At 40.9% G+C, this 22,236-nt stretch overlaps 1 protein-coding gene across 6 annotated transcripts in view; it reads left to right on the plus strand.

Moving 5' to 3' along the window:
- CLIP4 (CAP-Gly domain containing linker protein family member 4) overlaps positions 1–22,236 on the plus strand; it is a 47,205-nt gene that overhangs the window by 15,650 nt on the left and 9,319 nt on the right. For 5 of the 6 annotated variants that reach the window (XM_045011953.1, XM_045011957.1, XM_045011954.1 and 2 more), the window contains exons 6-11: positions 201–362; positions 3,924–4,042; positions 8,490–8,726; positions 11,836–11,971; positions 12,758–12,895; positions 17,921–18,007. In XM_045011953.1, the coding sequence (XP_044867888.1) occupies positions 201–362; positions 3,924–4,042; positions 8,490–8,726; positions 11,836–11,971; positions 12,758–12,895; positions 17,921–18,007 (879 nt within the window). Of the gene's footprint in view, positions 1–200; positions 363–3,923; positions 4,043–8,489; positions 8,727–11,835; positions 11,972–12,757; positions 12,896–17,920; positions 18,008–21,748; positions 21,752–22,236 lie in introns of all 6 variants that reach the window. The other variant, XM_045011958.1, reaches the window with a different exon arrangement.

A 22,236-nucleotide genomic window follows, 5' to 3' on the forward strand; every position in this document is an offset into this window, starting at 1 on the left:
ATTCCTTTCATGCCTAATCCTCAAGAGAGCCTTTTTGTAGCAAAATGTCTTTCTATAGGCTTTGCTCTGTGTAGCCATAATTGGGAATACAAAGGTTTTCTAATGCATTATATGTGATATCTAGGCTGGTATATTTATACCACACCACTAAACTCTTAACTAACATTTAAAACAACTTTTAAAAAAAATCTGCTTTGCAGGTGATGTTGATACTGCTGCCAAATTCGCCTCTCACCTTATTGATCTGGGTGCAGATACCAGTTTGCGTAGTCGCTGGACAAATATGAATGCTTTGCATTATGCTGCCTACTTTGATGTTCCAGAACTTATTAGAGTTATTTTGAAAAATGCAAAGCCCAAAGGTAGGTATTATCAAGTATCAGTTTTCTTAGGTAATATGCCATTCTGCCCTTCAGTTAACTGACCCCTCCAGTAAATGGGGTTGTGTAGGCATAGATTAAAGCTGCACTTTCCCATAATTTTTTTTAAAGTAATTTCTCATTCTCTTTAGTTTGCTTTTTTGGTCCATTGTCTCTGAGCTGAGTTAATGCTGTAGTGCATAGACCAGGTTTTTTTTTTTTTTAAAAGAAGAGAGAGTATGATGGTATCAGACTTCATAAATAGTGAATGGGAAGTGAGGGAATGCGGTGGGGAAGGGTAATATAGCGTCAGTTTACTTACCTCTAAGCTTTTGCTGACAGAGTGAAAGAGTAGATGTGAAGAAACAAGCACAACTGTTCTATCTGTGAAATCTCAGGCTTTCTGGGGTGCCCTTATGATCAAGAGGCAGACTCAGAAAGGAAGAAGCAGGCTATGGGGTAGATCAGTTCTGGAGAACATAACAGAAGGTGAAAAAGATGCATGCTGCTAGCCATTGGAGCTGCTATTGACATGTTCGTATGTCTCACCTCTGCCGCCCATTTAAAAATGAAGCAACTAAATTGTCATATCTGAGATAGTAGAATGGGTACAGATTGGGATGGGAGACCCCACTGGTAGTTATAAATGCATTTAAAGTTCTGCAAATAATAGTATAAATGAATAATCAGTCTAACCCAGTATATTAATGCAAAAAGTAAATGACACTGGTTTCTGAAGCAGAAGCCAATATTCGTGTTCCTAATCTGCATGAATATCTATACCAATAAACAGTTTGTACATTTTACTAAATAAACATCCTTCTGGTTATGCTGTCTTGTAGGGTTGTCAGATGCCTCTTTTTAATTAGCGGTAATTAAAAAGACTTCATTTTAAAAACTGAAAAGATGTGCTTTTATAAATATTGACAACTTAATACCCCATTTCATGTCTAAAAACGTCATGTAGACTCATGGGGTTTGTTTACCAGATCTTGCATAAGGAATTGTCAGAGTATTCATCCATAAGCAAAGGTGCTAGTGACTGCTTTAGCATGTCTCAAAAACAAATGGAGGGTGGGCAGGCGCTCATATCTAGGGGTACAATTAAAAGGCAAAGTCCTGGATTCTGGTGTTGTAGCAAGCTCCTTTCCCTTTGAATCCCTGTCACCACTCGAGGAGAGCCTGGATCTTTCCACAGTGCTCAAACACTAGCCAGAATTCTCCCTTATAATGCACCATATTTCCTGAGAGTGTAGGGGCAACAAACTCTAGCCAGCAACAAGAGACAAACCACTATTGCTCATGTTCAGAAGAGCAGCCAACATCATGTTGCAACAGCCACCCTCCCCCTCTCTCTTTATGACCTGCAGCAGCAGAATGGCTCTTGTGCCAAACACCTGGCCTTGTACTTGTTCAGTTCTCCTGCACAGCTGCTCCAAGGAAGGGCAGGATTTTGTCTAGTCATCAAAGAAAACGTATCTGGGCAAATGACATGCCCCTCATCAGCTCCCACATGTGTAACACCCACAACCTAAGAAAAATGTGATTGCCCTAAGATGTTTATAAAACAACCTGCCTGGCACAGTTGCTATTAGTTGACTTAATGTGTCAGGAGGTTTGGATTAGTGTAAGAGATTCTTGTAACATTTGGGGAACAAGACTTAATTGGGCATACTGTTCCATAAGAATGTAGTTGCTGTTTCATTTCAGATCTTGTGGAGAAATAGGTATGCATGTACAAACAAAATATAGTTTTTTTGGTTTGCAGTGAGCTGTGTGGAGGGACCCAAGTGTACCTTGGAAGGGTCCATATAGTTCTGGGGGAAAAAAGTCACAAGATTTACATAACCTTTCAAGCAAAAGGTATAATGAGTATGGCATGAATTTAGAGACACTCTTCCAAAGAAGAACCAGTTACCACATGAGCTTGATTTACTGCAGCAGTAAAATGCCCTGCATGCCTTCATATAATAGTCTTAATTCTAAGAATTTTAGAGTTAACCTATACAGAGAACTGGTTTATCCCCAAATTGGCAAACATATTCAGATATGGGAACTCTCATTCCTTGGGAATGAAATGATGTTTTTATGTGTCATGCTTCTGGTATATAATCCCATATACATCATTCACAACAAACTGTATTGCTGCATATTTCTTTCCTTCAGATAGTTCCCAAGTAATTATACAGGCCACCTTGTTAAGCTGGAAATGTGTGTAAACATACCTTCAGGTTTTGTCTATGTACTTTTGCTTTCATATATGTTGTGCAAATTTACAAAGTCAATGTAAAATGCAATAAAGGGGTAATGCTAATAACCTCAAAGGGTGTGACTAAGTTTTGAGGACATGATGGTAGTTTGATAGATATATTTGAAGGCTTTCATTTAAAAAAAACCAAAAAAACACTGGATTTTCAGAGGCGCCGAACGCTTGTAGCTCTCATTGACTTTAGTTGGTGATATCTGTATTCAGCACCTCTGAAAATCAGGCCGTATACGGGCATAGAAATGTCTGGTTGATAGCCTAACAAGCATGCAAATTTGCCTGGGCTTATAGATGGATTATTTTAGATATTTTACTGATAATAGTAATTTCAAGTTTATATATAAAGGTACCTAGTTCACATTGGTTTAGTCCCATTTCAAACAGGATTATGTTAACGCAAAATAGATACCTTTTAAAGTATGCCAGCAGGGTCTACGTGGGGCAGTTAGAATGCAACACATTAGAGCACTGGGGTGCTTTGGTGTGCCATGTAGACAACCTTTCTGATGTTAGATAGCTCAGAGTTGAAAGGTTCTGTGTCCGTTTTCATGGCCACTGGTTCAAATTAGAACTAGCTTAGTAACATCTGAAAATCATATGAAGGTTGCTTGATACCCTATGTGAAATGAGTTGGAGTTGTGGACAAAAGTTCACATCCTGAACTGGCACCCATTTTGTTAGCCTCAGTGTTGATGCCAAAGATTGATTGGATATTAAGACTGAATTCTTTTCTATCAGCTAAAAGTAATTGCTCCAAAAGGAGGTTGAGGCACATTGGGATAATCTGGGGGAATTTGTATTATACTGTACCTGATCTTGATTGGATTATAACATTTCATTCTGTAAATTGTCAATCTAAGACCCTTTACTATCACTAATTAATTTGCTTTTTATGAAGTAAATACGGGAAGCAGGGGTGCAATCAGTGTTTGCCCAATAAAAAAGAACACAGTTGTGTGGAAAATACACCTTTTTCAAAGTTTCTACATGTTTAAACAACAAATAGAAATATAAATGTACAAGCATCTTATTACTTACCCAGAATGCTCAGTTTTATATGCTATCTGCTATTTAGCTATTAGCAGTTAGCGTTACGCAATGACAGGAGTTAACTAAGGTAGAAGATGGGAGTTCGTAAAGAATATATATATGTGTGTGTATGTATATGGTTAAGGAGGGGTGCTACATAAAATCACTTTTCATCAGCATCTGGGTTACAGATAATAGTGCTTATTTATATGTTGAAATGTTTCAAGTAACACCTCTTCCATTCTCACTCATGTGATGTTTAATTGCAGATGTGGATGCCACCTGCAGTGACTTTGATTTTGGAACAGCTTTGCATATTGCTGCGTTTAACTTGTGTACTGCAGCAGTGAAGAGTTTACTGGAACATGGAGCGAATCCTGCCTTTAGGGTAAGGTGTAAGATTTCAGATGAACCAAAAGGATGAAAAGTAATTATTTTGACTGTTTAATGTTGCTGTAGTCAGCTTGGTCTCAGGATATGAGAGAGACAAGGTAGCAAAGATATCTTTTATTGGACCAACTTCTGTTGGTGAAAGGTTCACACTTTCAAACTACCCAGAGTTCTTCATGTCTGGGGAAAGAAATCAGCGTTTCTGTGCCAAACAAGTTGGGGGACAGTTAAGCATAATGGATAATGTTAGGAGGTCCCTTGAAATAGGCCTGGTGTACACTGGGGTGGGGGGAATCAATCTAAGTTACGCAACTTCAGCTACGTGAATAATGTAGCTGAAGTCGACATACTTAGATCTACTTACCGCAGTGTCTTCACTGCAGTAAGTCAACGGCTGATGCTCTCCTGTCGACTCTGGTACTCCACCAGGGCAAGAGGCGCAGGCGGAGTCGACGGGAGAGCACTCGGTGGTCGATTTATTGCGGCTAGACTAGACGCGATAAATTGACCCCTGCTGGATCGATCGCTGCCCATCGATCCAACTGGTAATGTAGACAAGCCCATAGAGTGGGTAATAAGGGTTAGATTGTTTATGCAAAAGGGGTTTGATGTAGGCCATTGAGGGTTTGCAGGCTGGTGTGTGTTAGGTTGTTGTAATGAGCCATGTCCTTGGTTTTAGTGTCTAGCAGTGTTATGAATTTAAGTTTCCAGGCTTGCCTTTTGAAGGTATTGGACAGGTTTTATTTAAGGATGAGTGTTGAAAGATCAGATATACAGTGATCACTTGTGAAAAGTGGTAGTCCATAGGTGTTAGGGATTTTTTGTCTTTTACGATTTTCCTCTGTGAGTTCATTTGAGAGTGTAGTGGTTAATTTGACTGTCATTTAAGAAAACTTGTATGCAGTAGTGTTGTTACCGTGTTGGTCTCAGGATGTAAGAGAGACATAAGAGGATGTAAGAGGTGGTTGGTGAGGCTGTGGCTACACTTAGCACTTCAAAGCGCTGCCGCTGCAGCGCTTTGAAGCGCTAAGTGTAGTCAAAGCGCCAGCGCTGGGAGAGAGCTCTCCCAGCGCTGTCCGTACTCCACCTCCCTGTGCTTTGACCACACTGGTGCTTTGCAGCGCCAGAGAGGGTGTGTTTTCACACCCTGCTGCAGCGCTGCAAATTTGTAAGTGTAGCCAAGCCCTGAGAGAGTCAAGCTTACACAGAGCTCTCCTTCAGGTCTGGGCAGTGTATTTCACTGTGACACTCTGAATACAAGGCTGAACAGATTGTTTAGCATGAGTAGTTAACACATATTTCAAGGGACTATTCAAGGTGAAGTGTCCAATTAACACCTCTCCAGTCATAAGGAGGAACCGAGGGAGGGGGAAGAAAAGCTGGGGTATGTGATTAGCTGAGTTTCCTGTCCTCATCCTCAAAGGAAACCTGCGTAACACCTTCAAAGGATGAGTCTGGGAACTTAAATTTGTAATTTTGCTAGATACAAAAATTCATGAACTGAATACACACATTGAATTCATGGCTTTTTACAATAATCTATAACAACCTCCTCTCCCCCCCGCTTTTCTTTTTCTTCCTTTCCCACTGTGATTGGAGAGGTGTTAACTGGCCACCTCACCTTGAATGGTCCCTTGAAAGGTTCTTTGTAAGATGTGTATAACTACTTATGCTAAATAATCTTTCACAGCTAAGTATAAGGTGACACTCTGCATATGCCTACACTGCCATTAAAAAACCCATGGCTGGCCCATATCACCTGACTTGGCTTGCAGGGCTCAGGTAACTGTGTGCCCCAATGTCTATACTACGCCATAATTGAACAGCCCCTCAGCCTGTGTCCCGTGAGCCTGAGTCAACTGACATGGGTCAGCCATGAGTTTTTAATTGCAGCATAGACATACCCACTGAATACATTTATCAGACCTGAAGAAGAGCTCTCTGTAAGCTCAAAAGTTTGTCTCTCTCACCAGCAGACCTACCTTGTCTCTATTTTAAGAAAGAGAGGAAAATTCCCCCAGATTACCCCAACATTTAAGAAAAATAGCCACACACACAAAAGAGTAACAACCAGTCCTGGGTTTTGGTCAGGTGCCTGAAAATCATTGGTAATTAGTTTTGGAAGTTCCTTATATCTCCTTGTCAAGTGCTGGAAATGGGCCATTTTCATTACCACTACAAACAGTTATTTTTCTCGCCTGCTGACAACAGCTCACCTTAACTGATCACTCTCCTTATAATGTGTATGGTAACACACATTGTTTCATGTTCCCTGTGTATATATATATATCTTCCTTCTGTATTTTCCACTACATGCATCCGATGAAGTGAGCTGTAGCCCACGAAAGCTTATGCTACAATAAATTTGTTAGTCTCTAAGGTGCCACAAGTACTCCTATTAATTTTGAAAGATTTTCCTTTTTGGGCCGTTGTGATCTGTTATCCAACCCTAGGTTTCTGTCAAGATCCAGTTCTCTCTAAAAATCAGTTTAGCAACATTCCTCAGACTGTATGTATGCCTGTCTTTTTATTAGTTAGTGGTCCTTTGTCCCCTAAAGTAGCCATTATCACACAGCTGTACCTCTGTTCATAAACATAGGAATGCAACCTAAGATCATCACCAATGCTGGGTATTAATAGTCTTGCCCTAATCACATGAGCCCAAACACAGTCTCTCTGACAGATCTGAATGCCACTTGTGCAGGGGGAAAGAGTCTTGTGGTGGCTGCTGAACCTGAATCTCCCATATTGCAGATTAGTAACTCTGACTTTGTTCTGAAGGAAACCAGGGTCACTTCTGCTATAGAGATTCCTAAGAGAGAAAAGATTTGGAGTTATGGAAATATTAAAGTGTGGGATTTTGGTTATAATTATCAATGTGTTAATTAAGAATAGTGCCTTGTTTGCCTTTATACATCCAGTTGTATGGCTTCAAAACAGTTTAATGGGTACCTCCTCAACTAGTGATCCCTGGAAAAAAGGAGAGATTTTGGCCACACCTATCATAGTTAATGATCTTCCACAAGCTCTTGCATGTTTTCCTCCTACAACTGTTCTGCTAAAAACAATAGGTCTGTGGCAAATTATGGGTGTGCCTGGACCATGTTACTAAAGAGAGAAAATGAAAGAGCTACTGTATTATTTTAAAATAATTCCATAAGATCTTCCATCACGGTATCCACAAACTTACATGTTCCTTGTAGCTGCCATTTGGACTTCTGCTGAGACCAAGTGAGAGAGCCAGTTTTAAACCTTTAAACAGTCTGAATTGTAAGTGCTTCTAGATGTGTTTGATTTGCTCATCTTAAAAATTGCACTGTGGGTCAATCTTCATGCTCCATCAGTTAGTGTATGTACTTAGATTGCACTGTCCATTAGGAACTAGACTAAGAGCATCAATGTTTTTCCACACATAGAATGTCTGTCTGTCTTCTAAGGACTGTCAGTACTAAAGTACAACTCTCATTTGCACTTTGGGACATGGGCTGTCATTTATCATATTTTTTACAGTGGGACTCAACCTGGATCTCAACCTGTTATTCTTTAGATGCTATCAGAATATAAATGCTAAATAATAATCTGACCTTGATTACAACAAGCATAGCTAAATTGTCCATGTGGCAGTTGTTTTCACATACAGCCATAGTAACCTTGTTTGTGTCTGCTGCAGCTACTGTGGTAACAGTCTTTGTATCCTGCCTTCTGGGGAAATCTAGGTAGCTTTTTTTATATTGTCTTGAAATAAAGTTTCCAGGATGCATGCATGGACAGTGTACTTTGGGATGCACTAGCGCATAACTGGGAGACAGGAGGACCAGTAAACTGGGCTACAAGTATGTGGCAACTTAGGCACTGAGAATGAAGCATTGTTAGCTCCCTACTTACTAACGAAATAGTAGGCATCCGGTGTTGTGAGCAGACACAAGCCATGTTAGAGCCAAGCATAGCACAACCTAGTTAAAAACCTTGTAAAAAATTGTCACATGCATCAAGTTTGATATTGTGAGCCAAACCATGGTCTAAGTTGGTAATGATGGAAAGCCATTGCCAGCTAGTAGCTTTTCAGTGGGCTGCTCTTGGTCAACTAGTTCCAGGGACTATATATAATATAATTCTTTTTTAACAAGCAAATATAAATTGGATTAAGGCCACTTGGAGAATCCTTAGTTTGTGTGCCAATGATGATATAGAAACTTTCAGAACGTCATTGTTTCTTAGTCCTTCGTAACGTGCACTTTAAAATGCAGTATTTTGTCTCAGTCAGATGCCTATTTTATATTGTTATATATACATGTTTGAAAATTTTGGCTGCTGGTTACTAACAACAACAACAAAAAAGGCAGCAAGGGGATTTAAAATCTTATAAATGGACACTACTTCTGCACAGCCAAATTTTGGCCTGTCTTTATGTTAAGTCTTGTCATTATTCTATCTTGTTTATGTAGAATGACAAAGGACAGATTCCAGCAGATGTGGTTCCTGATCCAGTAGATATGCCATTGGAGATGGCAGATGCTGCAGCAAGTGCAAAAGAAATCAAGCAGATGCTGTTGGATGCAGTGCCTCTGTCATGTGACATCTCAAAGGCCATGCTTCCAAACTATGATCATGTCACTGGCAAGGCCATGCTTCTGTCACTTGGCTTGAAACTGGGAGATCGTGTTGTTATCGCAGGACAAAAGGTAAGTGAATAAATTTAAAACTGCACAAGTAATCTCCTGTGAATTGGGCATTTGTAGTACGTTTGAAACTGATTTCTTATCTGTAAATGTAAAATAACTTCTGGAAGGTATGGAATATGGATGGCAGTAGAGATGCAAAGATATTTCTATTGCTGGAAAATAGGTGGAAAGGAAAATCCCCTCATGAGAAGCTGAAAGCTTGTGTAGTAGTGAAACTTTTTCACTGTTGTGAAAAGCAGGTTTTGTCAGGCAAAATCTGTATTTTGTACCTGCAAACCTTTCCTTAACAGTCCATCATAATAAATAAGTGAGTCTTAGTCTTTATAGAATATGGATCCAAAATGCTGCCAAGTCTCACAAATACCATTTGCAGGATCCTCTGACAGGAATTTATATTCTATAGAATTAATCTAGTTTCCATTCCAGAAACCAGTAAAAGGTACATTTAATTCTGCTTAGCCATTAGTTGTTTAATTTCATTGGTGCAATGCAGCTAACATCTCTTTTGATGAAATACTGCTGTGGTATAGAGGTAGCAATATAATCTAAGGAGCAATGAGTACTTTAGTTAAATAACTGCAGCTCAAATTTTAATAGCTTTAAACTAGATAAGTTTGGAAAATTGTTGTTCTATTGGTAACTATATTGGTATATATCAGGGTCGGCAACCTTTCAGAAATGGTGTGCTGAGTTCATTTATTCACCTCTAATTTAAGGTTTTGCGTGCCAGTAATTCATTTTAATGTTTTTAGAAGGTCTCTTTCTATAAGTCTATAATATATAACTAAACTATTGTATGTAAAGTAAAAAAGGTTTTAAAAATGTTTAAGAAGCTTCATTTAAAAGTAAATTAAAATGCAGAGCCCCCTGGACTGGTAGCCAAGACCTGGGCAGTGTGAGTGCCACTGAAAATCAGCTCGCATGCCACCTTCGGCACGCGTGCCATAGGTTGCCTACCCCTGGTATATATGAAGTGGTCATATACTTTTTTCCTCTTCTTGTAGGTAGCAAGGACTTAGAAATGATTTAAAAGCTATAGGATTTTTTTTAAAGATTGCCATAAGCACACATGCAAACTTTGCAGAAACATCTATTTATAAGAACAGAATTCAGCATTTGGGTTTTCATGCACCTGTGACAACAGTACTTGCATATTTGATTTTTCTAATTTTTATTATATTAACTTTAGATTTATAATTTGTTCTTTTCAATTCAAAAACTTTCCCTTGCAGTGTGTGAAGCAGCTTCCATTTTGAATTTGCATTTGACATGTTATTGAAATTGGGTCAGGAAAGGTGACACAATCATTAGCTATACAAAAGGCATGCCAACTGAAATATATACAAGAAACTGCTTGTTCTGACAAGATAATTAACATCTGAAAGTTGTTTAGCCAGAAACCATTACACAATGAAAGCGAAGAAGAAAATAACAGCCATCAAAAATACTCAAACTGCAAGTCAATAAAAGCTCAGAACAAGAAGAAAGAATTTTTTACTGATTTCAGTTACATACATAGAATGCTAGTTTTTATTTTGACATTGCGCTAGAGCACTGAACATCTTCTGTAAACTGTAACACTTTCACTCTCTATGTGGATGGAGTTTTCTAGACTTGGAGCCCTTTAGTCTGAAAAGATGCGACTAAAGAGCTGCACCTCCGATAGGCTGCCAGAGGCCAGAGTTTATGGATATAGATTGTCAATGGTCCCCAAACTTTTTATTTCACACCCCCCATTTGCCCCTGTCAGGCCTGCACCCGGGGCTGGGAGCGGGGTCATGGCTCTGGGAGGGGGGGACACGGACAAGAGTAAGGAGGCTGAGGCTGGGGCCACAGCTGGGGGCAGGGATGGGGTGAGGGGCAGCTGCTGTGTGTCCCTCCCTCCCCACCTCCCCGTGAGGGTGGGTCTGGACCTCAGTCATGCCCCCCAAGCGTTCCTCCACATCCCTCTGAGGGGGCATACCACACAGTTTGGGGACCTCTGGATTAAGTAATCCTATAATAGTCAAATTTAAAAGGGACAGATAAAACGGGGGGAGAGAGGAAGGAGGCTCTCCCCCTTTATTGCTGCTTTCTGATATTTATAAAGAAGGTTGGTCTGAATGGTTCTGTTTAAATACATTTTAGAAAAAGGGGGTGGGGGAAGCTTCTGTTTGTTTGAATTTCTAATTTTAACACTCCCTTCCCCTCTACCCCAACGCCATATCTGCTCTTGAAATTATAGTGATAAACGAGCACCACAAAAGACTGAAAGCTGAGTAATTGAAAGAGGGAGATTTTTTTATTTTTAGTAAGACTAACAAACCCTAAGTTCTAAAACTGATTTAAATCCACTGTCTAAAACTGTTGGGAGAAAGGACATCTTTGTTAATGATTCTGCATCCCACTCCTTAAATTAAGGCATGTGAGCTTGTAATACACATCCTCTGAGACCAGAAGAAGTCCATTGGCAAAATCAGAGAAGACCGTCTCAGTGCTCCTGATCCTTTTTTAAAAAACCAGGATCTAGATAAATATTTAAAAAAAAAGAAAAGAAAAAAAGAAAACAAAACTTTTCAGGCTTTATTTTTGCATTGGCAAGAAGGAATAAAGGTCATTGACTCTTTGAGAATAAATTCCTTTGCAGCTTATCTTTAAATTTTAGGGGTAGTCTGAATGTGGTATTTTGTTTTATTTTATAATCTCCCTTCCTCATCCGGTAGAGGCCTGTATTCTTCAGGATACTTAAGTATGTGCCTAACTTTAAGTGGGTGAGTTACCCTTTGAAGTCAAAATGAATGAACCTGCTTAGTAAGACGTGCACTGAAGCACTTTGCTGAAGTGATGTCATTGTCTAATGGTACATGTTGTTTGTGACTTCTTTCTGTTGTGATAACTGCCAATAAATGCTGCTTTTGTTCAATCTCAGGTGACTTAGTCCTGTCTCTTACTGGCTGGCATTCTTGAAGGAAAAGGATCTCTGCCCTCAAGGAAGGCAGAGGAATGTGAAAGTGGCAATCTGTATAGTGATCATGGGTCTGCAGATGACTTACTATTTTACCTCATATCTAATGGACATGGTATTTATTTATTATTCACAAAGTCATTCTGTGTTAATTCTTTTCTTTAGGTTGGTACATTAAGATTTTGTGGCACAACAGAATTTGCCAGTGGGCAATGGGCTGGTGTAGAGCTGGATGAACCAGAAGGAAAGAATGACGGAAGTGTTGGAAAAGTCCAGTACTTCAAGTGTGCACCAAGATGTGGTAAAACTTTATTTTCTAGATGTTTTACAGATACTTTGAAATCTTAATTTAAAAAAAAAGAAAAGAAAAAGACTGGTTTGATTAGATGAGGCGTCTTGGGTCAATAAATACAAATTGATTGTCCCAGATTTTTCTATTTTGTAAATTTCTTTAACTGCTCCTAACTTTATCAGTTCTAAATGTTGCAGAAGAAGTCATTTCTGATTACTTCCTTGAAACTGCAATGTAGTATCTTTCCAGTTTTGCCATCTTAATTGGTTATTGGCTTTTCTCACAGCCATAGTGTAATTGTTTCTTTTCTATTTGACATTTTCTCTCATAGCTTACTTGGCCTTCCACTTTGAAAGAGATTCATTTGAGCATTCATATATTCTTAAAAATTCTCTCCATCAAAGGAATGTGATGTTGTCTCCCTTCTTTGTTCGTCAAATTGAGGTGTCTGTGGTGTAAATTTGCTTGGCATTTCATTTCCATCTGTGAGATGATGCAGGAGCTTGTGCTGAGGGATGTTCTACCTCAGTTTCCAGCTTAGCCACAAGCATTCTTTGTGATGCTGGGCAGAGCACTGAGGCACAGGATAGAGTAAGTGACTTTCCCATCCATAAAAGAGGAATATTACTTCCCCACCTCACCAGCTATGAGTATAACAATCCATTAATTGAAATACTTTGTTAAACAGAGTAACCTAAGAGAGAATAGCTAGATTTTTTTGCTGCATTACTGCTTCTCCTGGTTGACATACTGCATACAGAAAGAGATGCAACTCTTTTTTTTTTAATTCTCCAGGTATCTTTGCACCTCTTTCTAAAATCAGTAAGGCTTCAGATCACAAGAAGAATTTTGTCAGAAGTCCTTCCACACGATCTACTTTGGTCAAGTCCAAGAAAATTGATGTAACGCACATAACTTCAAAAGTGAATACTGGTAAATATTTCTTTTTTTATAAAGCTAGTCTCTCCAAAAATCAGATGGTAATTTTGCATATCTTTATGTTAAAATCCTAGCTTGTAGTTAATTCATCCTCTTGGAATAAGAAAGTAGTATGATATTTATTAATTATGCCTTCTCATTAACTGAAGTTGTTGGTGCTGAGAGGTGTTGAGCATCTGTCACTCCCATTGAAATAACTTTAAACTGCAGGTGCTTATTGCTCAGGATCAGGCCCTGTGGCTCAATCACAGTAACAATTAATGTTCTACCATATGGTATGTCATTGTACTATAGCACTGGTGTGTTAGGCCTTCTTACAATCCCCTGCAGCATTATGTAAAATTGATTGCTGGAAGGTAAGATATGGGACTAGTTACACCGTTGCCCAATTCTGGTAAGACAATTGCTGTGTCTTTTTCTAGGGCTGAGCCAGGGGAATCTGTAGAGTGACTAAAGGTTCTATTCTCAGTGAATGGTCATTTTGGTGGTATAATATACCCAGGGGATCTAACATTACATATTGATATACTGTTTGGGAAAGGTTTACCGTAGCACATACTCTGAAGCTTTTAAAGCTGTTTCGGATTGGAGAGGATATCTGTAAATGTCTAAAATCGCTTTGCTTTAATTACGTAGATTTTATTTGGATTGATCAGCAGGCTGTCAAACTGTTGAGGAAAACAAATTTAAATGCTAATTTATATGCAGCTGTCTATAAGTATTAAAATATTGTAAGAAGTATTAACACCAGTTTCTTCAATAAAAACCCTTCTGGCAAAAATAATTAGAAGCTATTTTAATAACTATGTTATGTGTCAAGGCAATGAATTAGTTCACCTGAGAAACAAAGAATACATCTGGAGGGGATAGATATTCTTGTGTTTAAGTCTGTGGGTGGGGGCTTAGGAGATCTGGGTTTAATTCCTGGTTCTGCCACAGACCTCCTGTGTGACCTTAGTTTAGGCCTGTGCCTCAGGTCCCCATCTGTAAAGTCAAGATAATATTCCTTTTCTTCCACCCTTTCCCTTTCTTGTCAATTCAGCTTCTAAGCTCTCTGGAGCAGGGACTCTCTTATGTGTTTGTACAGTGCCTAGTGCATACAAATGGGCCCTGATCTTGATTAAATGATGTAAAAATAATGCTATTATATGTATTGTTTTATAATTTCCCCTCTCTCTCAGTCCTGTCCAGTTGGACCCTTCATAATAAAGCAGCATGACTTTACAGGTGGAGGGGTGTACATATATTCCTACAAAATTATTAAAATCCTCTAAAACATTCCTTTTTAAACTGTAAAATATGCAGCATATACAGACTACATGATGGGATGGTGGAATACATTTTTTTGGCAGTGATTTGGGATAACTTGCAAAAGTCATTTGACTCTCGCTGTCATGTCTATGTGGTAGATGTGCTGCTCTGTGACCATTAAAAATAATTGAACATCTGCAATTTTCTACACACTGACATACTTCAAACTTTCTGAAGTTCTCTGTCTGACCTTTGCTAGAAATGGGCCATTTGTATAGTATAAGTTGCATGGTTACGATTTGATCTGAAAAATGACATGCTCCACGAAGCTCATCTTTTTTTGAAATGCCTTGTCCTAATCATATCAATTTAGACAATTAACTTAACATCCAGGCAGTTTAATATGATGTGGAAAAACTCACACCTTGCATAAAATGCAACACTTCAGTAAAATAGTTACATTTGTTTGCAAAACTGTAAAGTGGGTGGCCTAAGCTATCTCTTTCTATAAAACATTCTTCATTTTGGCTGTTTGGTCCACTCATAGTATTGTGAGCCATAAGACAGCTGTTCGTTAAGATTGAGCTACGATTTATTTTCAAAAGATCTTGATTAAAATGGAAAATGATTGTTTTCCTCTGAGGCAATGCATTTGTGACAACAGTTTGTGATGAACCTGTTTTTTGACACAGCTGTGCCTAACCATCTTTATAAATCCAAAAATTTGACATTTGCTTTAAGTAAAAATCAGAGTAAGTTATATATGGTACACCCACTAGGCTTACATGTGTAAGCAGTATGCGGTGAGCTGCCATTGTAAGATATTCTTATGCCAAAGGGCCCATTTATCTTAATGTGCCTGGTGGATTCACTTGCTAGGATGGAAGGATCAAGTTGCAAATACAGAGCTTTCTTCTGAAACATTTACTTGCATTACTGGAGTAAATTTCTTCAATGTCTTAACCACCAGTAAATTATGTCAAGTATCAGAGGGGTAGCCGTGTTAGTCTGGTTCTGTAAAAGCAGCAAAGAATCCTGTGGCACCTTATAGACTAACAGACGTTTAGCAGCATGAGCTTTCGTGGGTAAATACCCACTTCTTCGGATGCAAGAATACCCACTTCTTCGTCTTGCATCCGAAGAAGTGGGTATTCACCCACGAAAGCTCATGCTGCTAAACGTCTGTTAGTCTATAAGGTGCCACAGGATTCTTTGCTGCTTTTACAGTAAATTATGTGTGTTACAGACCATGCAAAATTGTTAGTACATCTTCTGTAAACATTGTAGATAGACTGCAGAGTTCTGTCAAACCTTACTTTTAATATTGTATTTAGATATTTTTAATGCTTTTTTTTATTTGTACTTTTGATATTTGTGGTAAAAATATTTGCTCTTTAAATAGTCCATTAGATTTCATCAATAATGGTCACCTGATCACATAAGTACTGGGACTAATCAAAGATTTTCTGTTATAAAACATATCTCTGGCCATGAACAATGTTCTCACACGTCTGACTCTTAAGGCTGAAATATAAAACACCTTAAAATAGAATACAGTTATAAATAAGTACCAAAATAATATATCACCTGGGCTAAGCCAATACATGTAATTAAATAAAAAATCCACTTTGCCCTCATCACTAGTACTAGCAAAATTGCCTGAAGGTTTTGTTCTCCTTGCCTAGTCGTGGCAGACAGCCACTTATGAATACAAAATAACTTGTCCATGAAGCATGTATTTAAGCAGCAATATTAGTTCAGGCATATGTTATTACATTGTTGCTATGTAGTGTAATAGGCTCTTTAATTAGATTAATATTGGCATATTCAATCCATTTTCGTAGGCTTGAAACCAAAAGCTATGGGGTTGAAACTCAGATTTGTATAAATACATGCATACACAGAAATTATAGATTTAACAGTTGGTAGTCTTATTCCAATCGTAAAAACAAAAATGTTCAGTTTTGAGTGTGTTTAAAGAAATCAGAAGTTTGTGATTTTAAAGGATTTTTTGTTCACTTGTATTAACACAGATTGTTTCAATATAAACATTTGGCAAGCAATTTGTTTATAAGATGGCTTGATTGCTTTGGAGTGTTTTTTAAGTGTCAGTGGTTTAATATGATTGGTAAATTATTTTACAACTAGAAGTTTTATATAAAAATACTGTGGTTTTGTAGTACTCATATTTGAAGAATTGCATTTTACAAGTACTAAATAAGCATCCTGAAACCTGTAATTTAGGCAGACCTTGGCCCCATTTCACAGATGGGTGAAGAGAGGGATGGGAGAGAGCACAGAGAAGTTGTGGCTTGCCAGTGGTGACACAGGAAACTAGTATCAGATTAGGACATAAATCCTTATTTTCCCAGTACCGTGTTCTAAATCAGGGGTCGGCAACCTGCGGCACGTGTGCCAAAGACAGCATGCGAGCCGATTTTTAATGGCACGCTGCTGCCTGCCGGGGTCCCGGCCCCACTCAGTCCCTCCGCCCACCGCTCTCTCCTGCAGGGGCAGGAGGCAGAAGCTTGGTCCTGCCAGCAGCCAAACTTCCCCCGTCCCCACTTCTTCCCCCAGTGTGCTGCTTTCCTGCCCCTCCTCCTCTCCTTCCTTGCACCGATTAGCTGATGGCCCTTGCGAGGGGGAGGGGCAGGGGGAGCGCAGCATGCTCGCTGCTCCGGGGAGGAGGCAGAGAAGAGGTAGGGACAGATGGGGCCCTGGGGAAAGGGGTGGAATCGGACATATCCCCTCCAGCCCCCTGCCGTGAGACGCTCATGGCAGAGTGCTGGGAGCACCCCCACGAGCCAAGCACTCCAGCCCTCTGCCCTGACCCCCACCCACACCCAGCCCTCTCCCCAGACCCCTGAAACTCCCCCCCACCCAGCCCTCTGCCCTGACCCCTGCACCCCCTCCACACACCCAGCCCTGACTTCTGCACCTCCCACACATACCCAGCTATCCCACACCCTGATTCCTGCACCCCCTCACACATCTCCAGCCCCGCTCTGACTCCTGTACCCCCCCCACATACCCAGCCCCCCCACACCCCAGGTCTTGACTCTTGCACCCTCCCCCCCACCTCCCCATCCCCACCCCCCACCCTGAGCACTAAACGGGAGCTCCTGCACCCCCACCCCCCACATTCCCACCTGTACCCCCGGTTTGGGGTTCCGTCCGCCAGCCCTGCTCAGTCTGCTGCTGGTCTGGGGTCCCAGCTGCCGGCCCCTTACCAGCCAGGGTCCTGCAGGCCCTGCTCAGCCCGCTGCCAAACTAGGTGAACGGAACCCCAGGCCGGCAGCGGGCTGAGTGGGCCAGCGGCGTAAGATCAGCATTTTAATTTAATTTTAAATTAAGCTTCTTAAACATTTTGAAAACCTTGTTTACTTTACATACAACAATAGTTTAATTATATAATATAGACTTATAGAGAGAGACCTTCTAAAAAATATTAAAATGTATTACTGCCACGCGAAACCTTAAGTTAAAGTGAATAAGTGAAGACTCGGCACACCACTTCTGAAAGGTTTCCGACCTCTGTTCTAAATACTAGATATCACACTCTTCTGTAAAGATTACTAGTGTCTATAGTATGTATGTAGAACAGTTGGATTTAAATGATGGACTTGGAGGTTTCATCGTTTGTTCAGTGATCTACAAACCCAGTACTGTATCTGTTTGCATATGTGGATTTTTCTGTAAAATTATTAATTGTTAATTGCCAGGATATTTGTTGACCCTATTTGTTTTTTGTCTTTTTTTGTATCCTAGGCTTAGCTACATTAAAAAAAGACAGTAGTTCTGAATCCACCTTTTTGGCTACTGAAGAAGGAATGAAAATTATGCCTGGTAAAGAAGGTAACTAAATTCCCCTTGTTGATTCATTTTGGGCCAATTCTGGGTAGGGCAAAGGAAGTATCGCATATCTCTTCCTTCCCCTACCCCTCTTCACAGGCACTCAAATATGCTGCAAAAGCAGTGCTAATGTAGACCTGCATTCTAGTTCCAAGCAGCCCTGTACACCAGTCTGCTAGGAGCAGGATTAATCTGAATGGGACCAATTTGATGCCGTTGTGAAAAAGGCTAACGCAGTCCTAGGATGAGTCAAGCAAGGTATTCCCAGTAGAGCTAGGGAAGAGTTAGTACCCTTATACAACGCACTGGTGAGACCTCATCTGGAATAGTGAGTGCATTTCTGATCTCCCATGTTCAAGAAAGATGAATTCAAACTGGAACAGGTGCAGAGAAGGACTACGAGGGTGATCAGAGGAATGGAGAACCTACCTTTATGAGAAGAGACAAGGAGGTTGGCTTGTTAGGCCTAACAAAACAAAGGCTGAAGGGAGATATGGTTCCTCTCTCTAAATACACCAAGCGGATAATCACTAGCAAGGGGCGGAGTTGTTTTAAGTTAAGAGCTGATACTGGCAGAAGAACAAATGGATATAAACTGGCAATCAGTAAGTTTAGGCTTAAAATTAAACAAAGGTTTCTAACCATCAGAGGAGTGAAGTTCTGGAACAGTCTTTCAAAGGGAGGACTGGGGGCAAAAAACCTAACTTTTTTGGAGGCTGAGCTTGATGAGTTTGCTTACAATGGCATATGGCCCATCACGACTGCTAGTAGCAAATATCTCCAGTTACTGGAGATCGGACACTAGATAGGGAGGGTTCTGAGTTACTACAGAGAATTATCTCCCACATGTCTGGCTGGTGGGTCTTGCCCATATGCTTGGGGTCTAATCGCCATCTTGGGCATCGGGAAGGAATTGTACCCCCAGTCAGGTTGTCAGAGACCCTGGGTTGGTTTGTTCATTTTTTTTTTTTGCCTACCTCTGCAGTGTGGGGTCTGGGTCATTTGCTTGTTTGAACTAGAGTGAATGGTGGATTCTCTATAATGTGAAGTCTTCAGATCAAGATTTGAGGCCTTCAGTAACTCAGCCAGAAGCTATGGGCCTATTACTGAAGTGAGTGAGTGAGGCTGTGGCCTGTGACGTGCATGAGGTCAGACTAGATCATCATGATTAAGGCTTTGTGTCCGTCATGGAAGTCACGGATTCTGGGGGCCAGCTGCATGGGCCGCTGCTGGGGCAGTCTTGGGCCACTGCCTCTCACCGCCCAGCAGCAGCAGTAGTAGTTTGGGTGTGGGAGGAGGCTGAGGGTGGCAGGCACCACCTCCACAGCTCCCATTGGCTGCTGTTCTCGGCCAATGGGAGCTGCAGAGCCAGGGTTCGTGGCAGGAACAGCGCACAGTAACTCCCTGGCTTTCCCTCCCTTTAGGAGCTGCAGGGACATGCCAGCCGCTTTTGGGGGCCCATGTGGGTCCGGGTAGGGAGCCTGCCAGCTCCGCCAACCCTCACCCCACAGCACCAGTGGGAGTCCCGGGCTGCACAACACCTGCAGTGCCCACTGGGCCACCACACGCCCCCTCCCCACACACCTGCAGTCCCCTGGCTCAAATTTTAGTTAGGGGTATATAGTACAAGTCATGGACAGGTCACAGGCTGTGAATTTTTGTTTACTGCCTGTGACCTGTCCATGACTTTTACTAAAAATACCCATGACTAAAATGTAGCTTTAATCATGATGGTCCCTTCAGGTCTTAGTCTGAGTCATATGGCCGGCTGCCAGGGCAGCATGGCATGGCAGGTATATGTATAACCCTGGAGCCCAGCCCCCTAAGAAAACCCCGTCATGTTGCAGATCATCTGTAGAACAGCCTTTTTGTAGGTTTTGGTGGCTTTTTCTCCCTGTGTTCCTGCTACTGGCTGCATGTATTCCAATTGGAACTATGTTCAACAAGTATCAGAATTTTGACCCTTTTATTACTTGTATGTTTGAGCGTTGAGTAGCAAATTATAATGGTGTAACAGCATTTTTAGATTAGTCTTCTGTGAGGTAATCATTTCAAAAACATTTTAAATCTTTAAAAATGTTATTTTAACTTTTTAAATTAGAATCCAGTCTCTAATGATCTGTAGGTTTATAATTGGCTAGTGACTTATGATGCTTCAGTTTTTGGGTGCTCAACTTGAAAACGCAAAGGGGTCTGATTTGGATGCTCAGCACTTTATAAAAATCCAGCCCCCTTTAAGGTTTCTCAAGTTGAACATGTACACCTCTACCCTGATAGAACGTGACCCGATATAACACAAATTCAGATAGAACACGGTAAAGCAGTGGGGAGCCCCGGGCCCTTTAAAGCACCACCTGAGCCCTGCTGCTTTACCGCGTTATATCTGAATTCATGTGGCGCCCCAGGCCCTTTAAAGCATCACCCAAGCCCCTCTGCCAGAGCTCCGGCAGTGATTTAAAGAGACCAGAGCGCCCCACAGCAGCTGGAGCACCGGGCCCTTTAAATCCCCGCCGGGGCTCTGGCAGCCAGGCTCGGGCGGTGATTTAAAGGGCCAGAGGCTCCAGCTGCTGCAGGGAGCCCTGGGCCCAGCTGCTGGAGCTCCAGCAATGATTTAAAGGTCCCGGGGCTCCCCGCAGCAGCTGGAGCACCGGGGCCTTTAAATCACCTCCGGGGAAGCTGGTCCAGTCCGCCACAGCGTACCAGTACGCCATACCAGACCAAACCCGATAAAACGCGGTTTCACCTATAAGGCGGTGAGATTTTTTGGCTCCTGAGGACCGCGTTATATCGGGGTAGAGGTATATTATATTACTATTTGCCTTTGAAGATTTTGAGTATATACTGTTATTTAAAACAAAACAGAAAACTACTCTTCATCTGACTGAGTGTATTTTTTCTTGAGAAAAACATCATTTTTTTTTTAATCCCAAAAGTTTCAGTTCATGAACAGTTTCTAGTTAGATACAGGGTTTCAAGATGTAGGAGCCTAACTTTAGGCATCCATATCCCCAATGAGGCATCTAAATAACTGGCTTAATTGTCAAAAAGTGCTGAAAACCCAGCCACTTCTGACTTCAGTCAGAGGTGCTTAGTACTCAGCATTTTCGAAAATTGGGCTACCTAATTGGGTGCCTAAATATGGACTTTAGCCATCTACTTTTTAAAATCTTGAGCTTGGAATGTTACTTTTACACACTCAGAACCACTATTTTTATACACCGCTACCTCGATATAACACCCCTCGATATAACACAAATTTGGATATAACGCGGTAAAGCAGTGCTCCGGTGCGACGGGGCTGCGCACTCCAGTGGATCAAAGCAAGTTCAATATAACACGGTTTCACCTATAACGCGGTAAGATTTTTTGGCTCCCCAGGACAGCGTTATATCGAGGTAGAGGTGTACTTTTTTTAGTTCATGTTGAGACCACCAATATCTTAACTTTGGAGCCTTTGGATTCTTGTACTCTTTCCTTAGGTACCCCATTCTTTAATCTGTGACCTGACTCGCAACAGATGCACTTCATATTTTTTACTTACCCTCCCCCCGTTACCCCTGCCAAGATAGAGGATTTAGTGATATGAATACTGAATCTGTCCTAGCTCCAATCATGTGGGGATCTCAAACACTGAATGAGTAGAGCCTCACAACAGCCCTGAGAGTCAGATAAGCAGCATTATCTCTAACTTCATAGATAGGAAAACTGAGGCAGAAAGAGGGTAAAATCTTGCTCCACAGTCAGTTGGTACATCTACACTTTGAGCTGGTGGGATCATTTCCAGCTTGAGGAGACATACTCAGGCTAGCTCTGATCAAACTAACATACTAAAAATAGTGTGTAGCCTCAGTGTCAGGGGCTGCCCCGCGTATGATCAGAGCTAGCATGAGTATGCCTCTATGAGCTGGGAATTATATCTCCAGCTTGAGGTGCAGACATACCTGGTGTTACTTTTGAGCAGACAAGAAGAGAGAGCTAAAAGCAAAAGTTAAAACGAGACCAATCTTATTGAATATGTTCACAAATGGAGATAAGCGATTTATCTCCCATTCTTCTTTGATCGTAAGGATTTGAATATTAATACAGTATATAATGCATACATTAGTCACTAGTCTACACACCATTACTCGCCCACAAAAATGTCACTTTCCCTACTTCTTCTCATCAACCATTTGATAAAGTGGATATTGACAGTGAGGTGATGAGGGCTCATATTACTAATTCTTCATTCG

Source organism: Mauremys mutica, chromosome 3 (genome assembly GCF_020497125.1).
Source record: "Mauremys mutica isolate MM-2020 ecotype Southern chromosome 3, ASM2049712v1, whole genome shotgun sequence".
NCBI classification, from domain to species: domain Eukaryota; kingdom Metazoa; phylum Chordata; order Testudines; family Geoemydidae; genus Mauremys; species Mauremys mutica.